General features: G+C 32.5%; 1 protein-coding gene across 1 annotated transcript in view; it reads left to right on the top strand.

Moving 5' to 3' along the window:
• LOC114335746 (baculoviral IAP repeat-containing protein 6) overlaps positions 1–17349 on the top strand; it is a 214717-nt gene extending 197368 nt beyond the window's left edge. Inside the window, exons 33-35 of the mRNA XM_028286039.2 lie at positions 4585–4869; positions 6926–7125; positions 15450–17349. Coding sequence (XP_028141840.1) covers positions 4585–4869; positions 6926–7125; positions 15450–15707 — 743 coding nt within the window. The 3' untranslated portion in view covers positions 15708–17349. The remainder of the gene's footprint in view (positions 1–4584; positions 4870–6925; positions 7126–15449) is intronic.
• The last annotated feature ends 355 nt before the right edge of the window (positions 17350–17704 follow it).

Here is a 17704-nt window from a genome sequence, read left to right as displayed (position 1 = left end):
ACTGCACACTCTGCACAGTGTGTACAAAGATCCGTACAGTTTATACCATATTTTTTACAGCCATATCTTGTACTTTTGCAACCCGTTAAACATTTACATGCTATTTGTTTTAATATCACTTAAGGAGTCAAACAATATAAGGTGTAAATGGGTTCAAAATCAATATCAGTCTTTTTCTATCCATATTGGGTATGGGTAGCATCCAGTTTTTTACCTAACCAGTGTTGTAATTGATGATAAACGCAAATTTTTTTCCCTGTATTTCTTACAAATTTTAAAAATCGTAACTCATTTAATGCCAATATGTTATTGTGTTTTTTATATGTAACATCAATTGCAGCAGAATACAAAGCAACAATGATATATCCGTTTTTCATGATGTCCTCCTTGTTAGCATTCTCGTCATAAAAAATATTTGTCAGATCTAAAAAGTTGTATCACACCCAGTAAAACTATATAAGAAGAACCCAACGTATTTTCTTATATGAGATTGTTTAAACCTATTACAACTATAATAGATAGATAGATTGTCCTTTTTCGCTTTTTTTTTCTTTCAAAATATATGTAATTGTCCGGAACAGAGAGTTGCGTCAATACTATGATTATATCGGTATCATTACAAATTATTACAACGATCTTGTCAGGTTCATATGTATGTTCGTAAAGAGATGTCTGCACTATTAATACGTCTGCATCTTCATCTGCTACTTTAGTTCGGTACCCAGATTTGTTGAGCTCTGCACATAAAAGTTGAATTAATTGTAAATTGTTTTAAATTGGGATTCCATTCTAAAAAATAAAACGAAGCTATTCTCACCTTCACATTCGTTGGCGGTGTTTCACGAATACCATCAGTTTAACGGGTCATGACTCATGAGTAGTCATGACTTTTTATTTTTTCACCGCATATGCAATATATGAAGTGGATCATAAAATACAGATTTTCTTAAACAACTCATTCAATTTTCAGCTCTTAATGTTTATAACAATGGAAATATGATTTATTGAAAAAAAAATTCTAACTTGATTTATATTGGTCACATAAAATTCTTTTTACAATTTTAAAGTATATTTTTTCACCAGCTTTTCAGTGAACCTACATACAAGCGTGTATCATAAAAACTGTCAATGTTATTCCAATTGTTTATAACCTAAAAAGTAGGGTCTTTTTCAGACGGTTTTTTTAATAACAATTTTGATAAAATCTTAAAACATTTTCAATACATCTTAAAATTAAAGTCTCAAATAATCGATTGGGATTTGTAAAATATCTCTAGAGTCACTGTTAGGGCAAGAACAGCTGTTTAAACAATTGCTCTCTGGCATAAACAAATTGAATAACTCATAAACTATTTGGTCAATCTGGTTGAAATTTAGAACACTGAAATAATCCTTTAATTGGCATAATCTAAAGTAGTTAAATTAAATTTCGTTGTGCAAAAAATACAGTTATTAACATTTATAAATTAGTGCAAATATGAGGGTTTTTTACAATTATCTCGGTCAATTCTTTATATATTTTAATACTTGTCCCACCAAGTTAAAGAACTTTTTAAGATCTACAATATTTATTTGAAACATTTTTCTCTAAAATGTACAAGAAACGATTTATAGTCAAAAAACTGAGTTTTTCATTCTGTGTAACTGTTTAGAAAAAAGAAGAAGAAATATTAGCTGTACGTCTTCACGGAATTATCATCATTTATCCCTCATCTATCGTTTAAAACCTTCAAAACCCTGTTTAATATTTTTACGTGAAATCGATGAATTTTTTCCCTATTATTCTTTTTCTCATGATCATCTTTCAGTGCGTCACAGTTTTTCGATTTCTCTCTAACGCATTAAATTGTATGTGACAGAAAAAAAGGCACGTCTGGGAATACTTCGGTAATTATTCTAGTTCGGTGATTATTCTAGTTGTCGATAGATGGCGCCATAATCAAAAAAGAATTATTTATTAAATAAAATAATAATATTATCAATATAATCTGTACAATTTATAAGACTATACAAATGAAAGAAAATACCATTTTATAAATGCAATAGACACAATTGATTTGGTTTTATTCCAAATTGAAAATAAAATTTGACAACTGTCAGATTTAACTAAAATGTCACGTTAGAATAAATGTCATAAATGTGTATTATCACGGACTTACCTTTTTTTCTATAATTTGTGACGCACTGAAAAATGTTCATGAAAAGGAGAATAACTGGTGTATTAGCATAGCTCAGTCACTCAGGTGTGTGTTCGTCTTGTCCTAATCTTAGAACTGAACTCTGAAAATTTAGAATCGAAGCAAACAAAACAGTATTTTTAACTAATCATGTTTACTGTTCATAAAGATATAATAAAAATATGACTTAGTAAATTGCATTAACAAATATATTCAAATTCTTGCCAAAAACTAACAATTCTGGATTATACTTATGGCTTTTGGTAGCTGATGGTAACTTCTTGATGTCGAATGGTACTGCTCCTGGTTCTGCAACGGGCTCTGGGGTTGTAGGTGTTGTATTCCACCAGGCCTACGGATGTTGGTCGTTGCAGTCTTGTTAATGTGGTTGCAGCCCTGATGACATGGTCCTCGTTGTTCTATCGCCGGCGATTTGAGGGTTGTTGAAACTCCCAGAGGGAGAACGGTTATCTTATTCCCAAAAACTGTAACAGTAAAACACATATCAACAATCAAGAAGTTAATAACCAACGTGTGCCATCCTGCCATTCTTTAATCCAAAGAGTAGCAGATGACAAGAATAAATTAAATGGAATTTAGATGAGGAGAATAGTTAAAATTTGATTACTAAACGTGCATACATGTAAATTAGAAAGAAATATTTAAAACTAGAATATCAGAACACATGGTTTGACATTGGGGTTAGGTTAGATATAAAAAATATTAGAAAAACTGTAAGATGTAGAAATATAATTAAAAGAAAAAATAAATGATTTCTTACCCCAAGAGAAAGATAATTTGGAAATAGATAAGGCATTATGGGCTCTGTAATTGCCTTTTATAATATTACCACCACCATTCTGGGAATGAAATATGGGAGTTGTCACTGTCATTAAAACGACATGACAACGAACCTTGGACGAAATTTGAAATAACGAACATGGAACACAAGAGATGATACAATGTAAATAGAGTTGCCTATAGAACGGGCGCCAAACTAGTTTTTAACCAAAAAGCAAGTTAAAACGAATAGAAGAAAATTATTACTAACGAAATATTAAAGAAAATAAAGTAAAATAATTATTTAAAACTAAATTATCAAAGATGTGACGTTTGTAACATTACAATATAACTAAAAGAATAGAAGGCAAAAGATCCAAAGGAAGATCTCCAGTAAGATGGTCGGACGAAATAAAGAACATGACTGGTTACTCATTTTCTGAAGCAAAACAACACGCACAGGAAAGAGATAATTGGACAGAAATATAGTCAAACTAATGTCATGACGCCACTACATCGTGGAAAAGATAGAGGAGGAAGATGTCTCCCAATTCTACTATAGAAAGCTTTTCTTTCAATCACAGCCAGCCCCGTATGATGAGCATACACACACAGCATTAAGTACTTCTTTATCAAGTACAAATTTCACTGACATTATTCTATTACTCTATCTTCTATATTCACTATCAGCAATTATACCAGCTCTATTTCTAGTCTTACTTTTCCCTACATACCAAAATGTGTATGCTTCACCTAGTTATTTTTCCTTTCCACCAGTCTCTTTAATGCAAGAAATTTGTACCCTCCTTCTTTTAAGCTCATCTACTAACTCCACGCTCTTACCTGTAAGACTTTCAAGATTTCAAGACACTAACCTAATTTTTTCTAACCTGTAATGGTGTTACCCCTGAAATAGTCCTCAATATTATGTATATTATGTGGTTCCGTGACATCTCGTAACACGACAATAATTATGGCCAATCCTTAACTTAATTCGTAATGGCGCGTCTATACTTCGTACACTCGACAGTTCGTAACTATAACTATTCGTAACGATATAATTCGTAACGACAATATTTAGTTTTTTTTAGCAAATTTAGCATTAATCAATGTATACAATGAATGTATTTTGCATACTTTCCTACACTAAAAGTAGTAATATTTTTTAAGACCACTTCTTTTTAAATAATATTTACATATACATATGTAAAAATATGTTATTATATACATAATAACATATTATGTTTCACGCATATTTATTTTTGCATATATTTTTGTAAATAGGACAATTCAAGAATATATTTTATAAAACTACTGTTACTAGTTGATTATATTTATTTTAAGACACAATTGTCAAAATATATTTCTCCACGAAATACGAAATGTGTTAAAAATGTTTATCCTGATGATTATTCAATTTGTTATTCAACTTTGACGTTACGAATTGTACCGTTATGAATATGTACAGTTACGAACTGTCGCCGTTACGAAATGTCGTCGTTACGAATTGACGGCGTTATGGATTCGTGGAGTTACGTGTTACGGAGTTACGAACTGTCGCGTTACGAGATGTCTTGTCACAATATTATGTATGTGTGTATGTTAAAAATCTAAATATATTTTCCAGGGCCTGCAGACACTCCATACGCGAACGGTTGTTTCGAATATGACGTGTTTTTCCCGCACGATTACCCGCTGTCTCCGATGATGATAAATCTAGAAACGACAGGTCATCACACGGTCAGATTTAATCCTAATCTTTACAATGACGGTAAAGTGTGTTTATCAGTATTAAACACGTGGCACGGTAGACCAGAGGAAAAGTGGAACGCTCAAACATCTAGTTTCTTACAAGTTTTAGTGTCTATTCAGAGTTTGATACTTGTTCCAGAGCCTTATTTTAACGAACCAGGTAAGAGTAGGTTTAAGTAACTATGACCACATTAGCTTTGTTCGCGAAGATAGTCCTGGACTAATTTTCGACAAGTTTGAACCAATTAGATTACTTACTCTGATAATTAGGTTGGGGGGTCAGTCGAAACAAGGGAAACACATGGAACGGGCTATTTATTTATTGGCCGACTTTTGATAGGGGTATCGATGTGCGACTTAATCGAAACATTCTACGAAACAACTAAACTTACGTGCATAGAAATCGGCCCACTTAAAAATTTGGTCATTTTTGATGTCTCATATTTCCTAAACGTGTTGGTCGATTTAAGTGATTTTTGAACATGTTATAGCCTGATTATTTAACAATACCGCTGTAATAATATTGTTGCTAGACGGGTAAATTTTCATTGTATACCGGGTGTACTAATCAAACTGTGTTTTTTCTCAAAGTTCGCATCACCCTGTGAAATATTCTAGCATTAATAAAATACTGAAATTAAAACCCAACTATAGCCTCAGGTGTTCTTAACATTCTGTTTTTTGATTCATCCGTTTATGATGGATAATAAAAAAGTTAGGTACTTTAACAACTAGACGTGTTGGTTCATCAATACACGGTGTTTCTAAATAAGTGTAACAAACTTAGAAGAAAAAATAATGAAAATTGGCTTTATAAATGTATGTCCGCAAATGTTTCGTTTCCGACATACGGAATGTTGAATTTTTTCTTACAAACTGATGATTTATTGCTTTAAAACCAGTTGAGATATGCAAATGAAATTTGGTAGGTTTTAAGAGATAGTTATTGCGGATTTTTTGGCATAAAATTAAGAATTTTATATTCACCATTAGCGTGCATACGGGTAATATGATCGGTCATATTACACGTATGCGCGCTAATGGTGAATATTAAATTCTTAATTGTATGTAAAAAAATGTGCAATACCTACGTCTTAAAACCCACCAAATTTCATTGGCATATCTTACCCGGTTTTAAAGCAATAAAATAAATCGTCAGTTTGTAAGAAAAAATTTAATATCCCATACCTCGGAAACGAAATATTTGCGGACATACGTTTATAAAGCCAACTGTCATTATTTTTTCTTGCAGAATTAGCCCTTAAAGTTTGTCGCACGTATTTAGAAACACCGTGTATTGATGAAGAACATGTCTAGTTGTTAAAGTACCTAACTTTTTTATTATCCAACATAAACGAATAAATAAAAAAACAGAAAAGAAAACATGAGGCTATAGAAGAACATGTCTAGTTGTTGAAGTACTTAACTTTTTTATTATCCAACATAAACGAATAAATAAAAAAAAAGAGTGTTAAGAAAGCATGAGGCTATAGTTGGGTTTTAATTTCAGTATTTTATAAATGCCAGAATATTTCACAGGGTGATGCGAACTTTGAGAAAAAAACAGTTTGATTGGTACACCCGGTATATAATGAAAGTTTACCTGTTTATCAACAATATTATTACAGTGGTATTGCTAAAGTATCAGGTTATAACATGTTCAAAAAAACACTTAAATCTGCCAACAGGTTTAGGAAATATGGAACATCAAAAATGACCAAATTTTTAAGTGGGCCGATTCTATGCACGTAAGTTTAGATGCTGATCGGAAAGACCAATATACAATGGGGACAGGGGCCAGACAGAGCAAGCAATTAATCATTCGTATGCGAACGGCACTCAAGTTTTTAGTTGGAGAGCAGGTCGTGGATTAGTTTATATTTTAGGGGATGAGGGACTCACTACTGAAAAGAGAAATAATTATAAAAATGTTTGTAATTCGGGTAGGCATCTCTTTCTAATCGACCAATCGGCGAGGTCTATAAAGCTATTTAAAAAGTTATAATATCGAAAATATTTTCTGTTAGAAGAAAAATTTGATTGCCTTTATAAAAACTTATTAAATATTATAATAATATATTAAATATTTAATCTCTAATACATAATTCTCATCCATACTGGATTTTATTATTTTTAGTGTGTGTGACATTTTTGTACCTCTTTTTAATAAAAAATAAACAAAATATGTTGATTTTGTACTAACATCTACCTTTTAGGTTATGAACGGGCCAGGGGAACCCCAGCGGGAACAGCTAGCTCAAAACATTATAATCTTAATATATGTCAAGCAACTGTTCGATGGGCGATGTTAGAACAAATTCTCAATCCTTGTCCCTGTTTCAAGGAAATCATCCAAGCACACTTCTATATAAAACGAAATGAAATCTTAGCACAAGTGGAAAAATGGATAAGTGAGGTTTGTATTTTGTATAATAAAAGGTTAATCTATAGTATGATCTAATATTAACTGTATCTACTTACACTCAACCAAACTTAGTTGGAATCATCTGATATTTTTTATTATTTTAAGGGCCGGTTGTTCGAACGCTAATCAACAATGATCACTATCAAATATTTACTTACTGTCACCAAAACTGTCAATGTCAACTTTTATTGGGTTGCTGAAAACATAATTGATTAAAATTATGAGATTAGTTAATCAATTAACATAACAATTATTAACATAATTGATTAAGTAATTTCATATTATGTTTTCAGGAACCCAAACAAAGTTGACATTGACAGTTGGTAACAGTAATTAAATATTTGATAATGATCATTGTTGATTAGCTTTCGAACAACCGGCCCTAAGAGAATTAAAGCTAAACTATATTTTATTCCATCGCAACTCTCAGGAGCCTTATTACAGGTTATAGAATAGTGATGTTGCAAAAGTAACTATTCGTTAAAAAATACTAGTTACTTACGAATACAGAAAGTAATGATTACTATACAGAGAGGCAAATCGTTACTTTGATTACTCTGATTACTTCGTACCAATCGTATCAGAGCGAGTAACGACTATTGTATCTACTTTGATTACTTTGATTACTCTGATTGCTTCGTACCAATCGTATCAGAGCGAGTAACGACTATTGTATCTACTTTGATTACTCTGATTACTTCGTACTTCGTGAAGATCGTTATTATATCGGAATACCTATACAAAATACCTACCTACTGAGAAATACGATTCTCGATATGATTACCGGTAGTCAAATACAAAAGTAATCATAGTAATCAAATCATTTTTATCTCTTAAAGATTGGTGAAGGTCGTTGTTATATCGGAATATCTATACAGACCTACCTACTGCGAAATACGATTCTCGATATGATTACCGGTACTCAAATACAAAAGTAATCATAGTAATCAAAGTAACGAATACTCAGGGCCGCGTTTAGGTCAATTGACGCCCTAGGCAATTCTCTAGTAGCCGCCCTTCAAACATGTACCATTTTTGCGAAAAAAAAATTGGAGAAATTTTTATTTAAATAAGAATACACTAAAAATGGATTTAAACTACGATGGTTATATACCTACAATAGAAAAAATTGTCATTCCAGTTCGATCACATCGGAGACTTCTTCTGAAAAAAAAATTTTGTTCTTGACAAAATCGACAAATTGTTAACACTTTCTTGTGCCATACTTGATGGGAAATTATTTTTTATTCTTGACATTTTCGAAAATGACCTTTCAGCAGACACGTTGGCAACTGGGAAGCACAAATAAATGTGCAAAGCAATGTTAAAATTAGGGAAAATATCTTTCAATCCACTTAGTGCAGTCACTGAAGGTTTTCACCTCCGATTTTATTGAACCTCCATCGATTTTCATGAAAATTGGTGAGTAGTTAGAAAATACCTCAAGGAACAAAGGTGACATGATGCCAACTTGCGCTTTCACCGTGGTGGTGAAAACTACCACTTTAGGTGGGGGTAAAAAAATAATACCATAAATCGATAGAGAGACAAATTCTGAGCAAAATTTGTTATATAAAGTTATTAGTATAAATCAATACTTTTTGAGTTATTCAAGATCAAAGATTTTATTTTTTCGATGTATCTTAAATAACGGGAAAACGATGCATTTTATAAAATATACCTGCTAAGCACTTGTTAAAGTACTTCGGAGTCCCTATCAAATGAGGTCCAGTAGAAGTTAATAGCATCACAATTAAGCAAGTTATGATGAAAATAAGAGAACCCTTCAGAACATTTTAGGAAAAAGTGAAAAATAAATCATACGCCATTTGCACAAAAAATCAAAATTTATAGTAATCTTTAGAAGAATTTCGTTATATTAGCATAAGTAATGATTTCAACAATTTTGACCAGTTTAGAATGTATATTTTTGAAAAAAAGATGTAATAAGTTTAATAAGGTTATGTTATAAAATGCATCATTTTCCCGTTATTTAAGCTTGAATACGTAGATTTGGGTACTCGCCGAAAAAATATACATTCAGTTACCTATAACTAACTTTTAGTTAAAATTAAAAGGTTTTTCCACTAAGGAGTTTATTTCGTTTTCTATTAGCTTTAATTTTGGTAATAATAACTTTTTTGTAAAATCTTATAGTTTTTGAGCTATTTATGAAAAATCGGTAAAAAAATGCATTTTTCCCACGAAAAATTAAAATATTTGATCTTTAATAACTCAAAAAGTTTTAATTTATTTTAATAACTTTATATAACAAATTATGCTTAGAATTTGTCCCTCTATCGAATTCTGGGGATATTTCTAATAAAATAATTTTCAGCCCCGAGAAGAGGTGGCATCCCCAGGGTAAAAGCGCAAGTTGACAGCATGTCACCTTTTTTCCTTGAGATATCCTCTAACTACTCACCAATTTTCATGCAAATCGATGGAGGTTCAACGAAATCGGAGGTAATAGCTCATATCCACCTTGAGTGACTGCACTAACTCTCGTTTAAATATTAAGATATGTCAAGATAAGATATGTCATGTTGGTGATTTTATTGTGGTATCCAAATGACCCTTTCAGTGAATGCATCCATGTATGAATGATGTATCTTGGTCGTCTTTATTTTGTATCAGATTTTCAGCTTCTTTGATAATTTCTTCATTGATTAATTTTGGCAAATCTGTTAATAACACGAAAACGTTAATAAATAAGTCGATAAGATTCCAGACGTCTGTTCAGGTCTCTTATCAGAGTGTCGATTATAACATAGAATGTGTGGATTTTCATCTCATCTCTAGCTGAAAAGTTTAGTTGATCATCGGCCTCCTCGTCAAATTGAATTTCTCTTTCTTATTTCTTTGTATGTTTTATTTGGGCACAATTTTTTGGCTTCTTTGCGGTAAAGTAATTTGAACGAGCTTCATACTCTTTAATGACAGAACTTAGATCCATAATGTTTAAATATACAAATATTTTTTGTACAGTATTTTTGCCGCCCTCTCATAATGTGCCGCCCTAGGCAACTGCCTATATTGCCTAATGGATAAAGTGGCCCTGCGAATACTGTAAGTGATCACTTTATACAAAAGTAACGATTTGTAACGAATACTCGAAAGTAACTATAATCAACGTCACTATTATAGAACCAAATCAACATACCTGCGAGCTGTGAGAGTTAGTTTGATGAAAATGAAAAAATTTTTTTACCGATCATAATTCCTCCCCAGAACATGACTCTTCTTCTTCTTTTATATTTATAAACAAATCTGGCAGTTTCCGTTCTTCCTTGTCGTTAATCATCTAATTTTACACATTCTACTTTCTTTAGAAAATAGCACACTGTTCCAATTTCCAATGTTCCGCAGTTTGGGTGTTGAAGACACCAATTCTCGTGATCAATCTTGTGCTGCCTGGTTAACTCGGGATCCCGTAACTTTCTCCTGCTATATATTCATTCCTTGGGCACGGCAACTTTTCTTCTTATAGTTTCAACTAAAATATTTAAAAAATCCACGAGGAAAATAAACTTCCTGTAGCTGGCTGTATACCATAAATCATAAAAATACCAGGTTTTTTGTAAAAGGTATATTTTAAAATACCCTAAATAAGGGCCACAATAATACAAAACGTCTTCGATTAAGGAATCCATCAACAGTGTTTAAAAGCCAAAAATTGCATGCCTGAGCCACCAAAATGTATTGGGTAAAAACCCTTTAAATGCAAACGATTAAGTTGTTTTACGTAATATTTATATAAAATTCATATGATGTTAAATATATGCCTGGATGTTACCCAGGGCAACACGGGATTCTTCCCACGTGGTTGGAATTTTTTTGGAGAAAACCTCACATATCTGTTGGATTTAAGTTGGCCATTGTAATCAAATATGTGAGGTTTTCTCCAAAAAAATTCCAACCACGTGGGAAGAGTCATGTGTTGCCCTGGGTAACATCCAGGCATATCTTTAACATCGTGTGAATTTTATATAAATATGTAAAACAACTTAATCGTTTACATTTAAAGGGTTTTTACCCAATACATTTTGGTGGCTCAGGCATGCAATTTTTGGCTTTAAACACTGATGATGGATTCCTTAATCCGAAAACGTTTTGTATTATTGTGACCTTTATTTAGGGTATTTTAAAATATACCTTTTACAAAAAACCTGGTATTTTTAAAATATTTACACCTATTGTTTCCAAATGCTGCAGGTTTCAAATACATAGTGATTCCATATAAGTTTGGTGAGTGTATTATGCTGATTGCGCTGCCTCAGTCTTTCAGCACTCTTACACTTTTGGCCAAGAAACGCATAGGCGCCCAATACTCCACAAGGGGGAACGAATTAGAGAGATAGAAAGAGAGAGGAGAGGGAGAGAGAGTTTCTATTAGTTGCTCATCATGGTTTTGCAGACTCTGTATAATTCTGTATAGCAATTTTTTACTAAACTTACGGCCGGTTGTTCGAACGCTAATCAAAAATGGAATCCACTGATCATTATCAAATATTTAATTACAATTATATTTGATTTAAGGTCCTTCTGACAGATGTCATATTTTGAGGTTATGTTGACTGATTTATTTTATTATTTTGGTTTTAATCTAAAATAAACCATAATTAAACTATTTTTGATGTTAATTTCTTGTTTTTACTTACAAATCAATATTAATAAGCAATTTTTAATAATTTAAGAGCTGCGGCTATATTTTAATCACTGCTTTACCTACAATCAATTAATTAGTGTTTTACATACATTTTTGATGTGTCGATTTGATTCCCATCAAGAAAATTGATTACAATGAACTGATTGATTATAATCAACTTTGGTTGGGTTGCTGAAAACATAGTTAACCTTTAACTACACGCGCTGGCGTATTTTGTACGCCAGATATAAGAATTCTACTGCAAATATATTTAAAAACTTAATTTTTGACCTTGTTTATGTCTCTAACCTATCACTGGAATGTGCTTTACAATTTGGTTTTAGTTTCGTTATAATCGGTGTTCTGAGAAGATCGTAATTTACAGTTAATTATTTGTTGTTTCCGGTGGTCGACTATATACGCCACGATTAAATTAATATAAGTAGTAATATAAGTACACATTTCAATTGTTTTTTAGTCATTATGGCACAAAATATATTTTTCTTGATAAAAAAATAATTTTTCTCCCGTAAAAAATCACATTGTAAAAAAATTTTTATTAGCAATTTTATTTACCTTGGAATCCAGTTATTCCATGATTCCAGTTATAAATCCCAATTGGCTTACTGAGAAGGAACTCCAAGTATTCACTGATGTCGAATAAGGTTTATAAAAAACTACTAAGTGTATTTTTTCAAAAAAAAAAAAAAATAAACAAATCCGCTGTTATTGTGTATTTTCTTGTGGCGTATAAAGTACGCCACGCGTGTAGTTATGTCATAACTTGATGCGCGGGTAGTTAAAGGTTAATTATAATTATGAGATTAGTTAGTCAATTAACATAACAATTATTAACATAATTGATTAACTAATTTTATAATTGTCATCAATAATTATGTTTTCGACAACCCAACCAAAGTTGACATTGACAGTTGTGACAGTAATTAAGTATTTGATAGTGATCAATGTTGATTAGTGTTCGAACAACCGGCCCTTAGTAGGGCTTTTCATTCACAGTCATTTGTTTCGAGCTTCTGTCATGTATCACATAATATTAATATATCTACGACATACGTTATTGGTATATACAATAATACAAACCAAAGACGTATGACGTAGATATATTAATATTATGTGACACATGACAGAAGCTCGAAACAAATGACAATCGATGAAAAGCCCTGTTGTTCATCTCTGTTGATGATTATTTTTCCATCTTTATCCCTTAATTTCGTTATTTCTTTTGTGTCATTTGTTAATTTTCTCCTTAAAACTTCAAGTCTATTTTTATCTTCAATCGTTTGTTGGATTTGCTACTTTTATGCTTTCGGTTGCCAGTCCTAATCGATTTTTGTATTCTCTTACTTATCTCTCAAGTTCATGGTGTTCTTTGGTTCTATTACTTTGAATTTTTCTTCTCTCTTTCATTAATGCTTTTTTTATTGATTGAATTAGTACAGTTATTAATAAATTAATTGAATTAATTTGAATAGTACAATAGTAATAAGTGGGAATGGTTAGTTAGTGTTGAGGTCGAGAGTGTCTGTTCTTTTTAGTCTTCTGTTCTGTCAGGAGATTGGTGACCAATATGTTTGGGTGAACCTGTAGTCTATTGTGGTACTTGGAGCACAGAGAAACAATTTCTTCTTTGACGGTTCGGACTTAGAGATCCCTATGTATATTATCGTTAGAAATGTACCAAGGAGCTTGGCACAGTTGCCTTAGAACTTTTGATTGAAAGCGCTGTATCTTGAGTAAATTTGTTTCACTGGCAGTTCCCCAGATTTGGATGCCATACGTCCAGATGGGTTTCAGTACACATTTGTAGATCAGAAGTTTATTGTCTAGACTTAGGCGTGATTTTTGATGCATGAACCAGTACATCTTTCTATAAACGAGTCCCAGATGCAGTCGTTTGTTCCAAATATGCTTTTGCCATGTTAGGCGGCTGTCTAGGTAAATCCCCAAGTATTTGACGTCACTTCTTATTGGCAGTGGTGTGTTGTTAAAGGTTACAGCTGGATTGATCCCCTTCCTTAGTGTAAACGTAATGTGTGTTGACTTGGAGCTATTAACTTTGACTCTCCACAGTTTAAACTATATTTCAAGTCTATTTAAGTGATTTTGTAGTATCTGTGAAGCTAGGGCCGGATTTTCGTGGCAAGCCATTAGGACAGCATATGTTGCAATTGTTGTATTATCTGAAGTTGGTATATCTGCTGTGAACAGGAGGTACAGTGTGGGTCCAAGGACACTTCCTTGAGGTACGCCAGAGTGGATGGGATGTAGAGTAGTGAGGGCCTCCCCTAGTTTTATCTGATACGATCTGCCGGTGAGGTATGATTGTAAGAGCATGCAGATTGGATGAGGCAGTTGTCTTTTAAGTTTTGATATTAGACCTTTATGCCATACCTTGTCGAAGGCTTGGGAGACATCCAGGAAGGCTGATGTACAATATTTCTTGTTCTCGAGTGCATCTCTTGCGGTTCTGACTACCCTATGGACCTGTTCGATTGTGCCATGTTGTTGTCGAAATCCGAATTGGTAATGAGGTATTAGGTTTTTTTTCTGTAATGACAGTGTCTATTCTTTTCAGGAGAAGCCTCTCAAACACTTTGGAGGGTAAAGGCAGAAGGCTAATAGGACGATAGGATAAAGGTTGGGTTGTGTCTTTGTTGGGTTTATGAATTAGAATGATTTGTGCTACCTTCCATTGGGATGGGAAGTAGCACAATCTTAGGACAGCATTGTATATGTACATTAGTAGCTTTATTGCTTCTTCAGGTAGTTCTTTGAGAATTAGTCCTGTTATCAGGTCGTATCCAGGTGCTTTTTTTGTATTTAGGTTTTTGCTTACTTCTTCAATTTCGGTAATTTTGATTTTTCTGGTAGGAAGACATCTGGTAGGGTTCATCTGCTATATCTGTAATAAATTTCTCTTCGTTCTCTGGAACCTCTCTCTTGCGCGATTGGAAAACTGACTCAAGATGTTCAGCGAAGGTGTTAGCCCTCTCTTCGCCACTTGGAGACCAGGTGCCATCATTTTTTCTTATCGGTGCTTTAGTTTGTGATTGTGTTTTGAGTTTTTTAGACAATTTTCATAACGAGTAGTTCTTTTTTTCAGAGCTAGACAGATTCTCTAGAAAATAGTTTATTTCTTGTTCTTTGTGTTCCTATAGGACCTTTTTTAATTGACGGGTTGCTCTGTTGTATTTGGTTTTGTCTTCTGGAGCACGGGTGGTCTGCCATCTTTTTCTTAATTGTCTTTTCTCGTATATCATGGTTTTTATATAGAGCGGGTATGAGCCCGGTCTCTTAGCATATGATATATCAGGTGAAGCTTCCCATGCGGCTTGTTGAATTTTTACAGTTAGATATTTGACTGCTTCTTCTATATCTTGCTCAGATTTTAGTGGTAGGTTTAAATTTATACTATTTTTTATTATATCTCTGAAGGTATTCCAGTTTGTTCGGCTGTTGGATAAAACTAGTGGTTTTGTGATGTGGTGCACCTGTGTACTTAGGGTAATAATGAAGGGAGAGTGATCAGATGAGAGATCGAACAAAGGTTGAACTTTCAAGTAGTTTAGAGAGATACCTTTGACAATTCCTTCATTAATGCTTGTGTTTTATTTTATATTAACTACTATATTACTTTTGTTCACAGGTAGAACAAGAAGTCACGAAAGAGAAGAAGGCACGGTCAAACAAAAAATCGCCAGCTAGCACCTTAGACAGCTTCAAGAAAGTGTACCAGCAATTAAGGGAAGCTTTGTTAAAGTTAACCCCGCCTCCTAAATTCCAAGAGGAAGAAGAGGATCTCCCTGTAACACCTACAAACAATATGGAGGTTGCGATAGAGGTGCATCAAGTTGATAACATGGAGAAAGACATGGTGAAAATGGTGAACGATATGTGCGAATGAAATAAATAAATGGTAGAATGCATAGATGCAATAGTTTGTTCTTTGGGTGTTTTAGACAAGTTCGTGAAGTAATAGAAAAAAAAAAGAAGAAAATTAACATAATTGATTTCGCAACTATTTTTGTTCATTTATAAAACATACTTTTTTACTTGTTGTGAATTCTATCGTTTTTATATTTACTAGTTATATTTTTACAATCAATTTTTGAACAATTTCAAGCACTTTTTTCAAGTTTCATTTAGAATTTGATTTTAAATAAAGCACCACTTACTATAATGGCATCAGTTATTATAATAGCATTGCCCATCATAGTACTATTGTAGCACCGGTCTACCAAGATAAAAATTACCAAGTCTACCAAGTAAAAAGGTAAATAAATAGAGGTATAAAAAAGAAATAAAGAACTGAAAAAAGGTAAAGAATTTAGTTTCAAACATTGATCTTACCTTATTCTAAAAATTTTAGTAATTGCATTCATTTTGCCAAGTTTCCTACATTTGATATGACTTTAAAAGTGACTTCCAAGGATTAAAATTCTTTGTAAAACTCGTCATGTAGTCCCAGAGTAAACATTCTGAAGTTTCATTGGTTTTTAAACAAAACAGATGTCTTACTGATGCTGTTTATCGCTTAATCAGATAGATGATTCGCATCTTTCATATCACGCTGTACCGCTTGGCTGACATCAGGTTTGTTCCAACTCGATACAAAACCGTTCTTCAATCGTTACGCGCATGCGCAATACCGAATAATTATGCGCAGTAACACATTTTTCGTTACTGCGCATACTCATAACCGTTCAAGAACGGGTTTGTATCGAGTTGGAACAAACCTAACATGTACATCTGTGTCGCTGTGACTTCTTAAGTATTAGATATATTCAACATTAAATGATATAGCCGATATTTTGACATGAAAGATGAATCGACTCTTATACCTTTTAGTTCCATCCGTATGAATATTATCTCTTAATATTATATCTTAACCTCTGATAGCTATTGATGTTCGCTTACACGATGTCATAGTCAAATCTGGCTTTAATTTAGACTCCAGTTGAATTCTTTCCAGAAACTTGAAACAGCCGACTGATTACCAGATTTTATTTGATTTTTTTTGTTTTTTCTTCATTTATGAAATTATTTAGTATATAATTAAAGATATGTATTGTTTATGCGCTGTAGTTAAATATTATTTAATGATTTACCAAAAAATCGATAAGCTATTGATTCATATACCTTATCTTAAAAGCATTATTCAAACTTCAAAACCGTTTTGAAGATCACATCGAAATAGTTTGTTATATATACGATTATATATTCGTTCTAAAATGCCCAAAGAATTATTTATAAACGACCCTCAAAGGTGCGGAATAAAGCATTTACTTTTTGTCTCCGATTATTGTACATTGACTTCGTTTCATAGAGCAATATTTTATATACGTTTTGCAAGTTTTAGAAGGGAAAAATTGGATTTTTTTATTTTGAATATTCGCGCAAATGCAAAGAACGTCAAAATAGACGAAGTTACCATGTCGTAACTGTGTCATTGTTTATGGTAGATTAACAAACCTAAATTATTCTTAATTTTAAATTGTTTATAAATAAATGTGATGACTTAAAATAAAGATACTGTTTTATGATAAGTGTTTATTTTTGTACACCTTCAAGTTTGGAAATAGTGGCCATAATTAAGGTTGTCCCGGAAAATAGTGCGTTCCTTAAAGGTGTGGGTAGAATGCACCATTTAAAAGAATACTTTATAAATTTTTTTCTAAAGTCATCTGTTGCCTCAAAAAAAAAATAAAATATGTCTTTTACTAAAATTTACATTTGGCAACCCGGCAGTTTTATTTATTTTGACATAGCGAAGATATTTAAAATTGTAAACACAAACACTCATATCATAATTACCTGTAACCCGAGAATACATCGTATTATTGTGGTATTGTTTGATATTGTCATGATTTCGATCGCAAGTATCATGTTAATTACGTACCT

The sequence above is a fragment of the Diabrotica virgifera genome, chromosome 6 (genome assembly GCF_917563875.1).
Source record: "Diabrotica virgifera virgifera chromosome 6, PGI_DIABVI_V3a".
In the NCBI taxonomy this organism is placed as follows: Eukaryota; Metazoa; Arthropoda; class Insecta; order Coleoptera; family Chrysomelidae; genus Diabrotica; species Diabrotica virgifera.
This window is presented reverse-complemented; position numbering and strand designations above follow the sequence as displayed.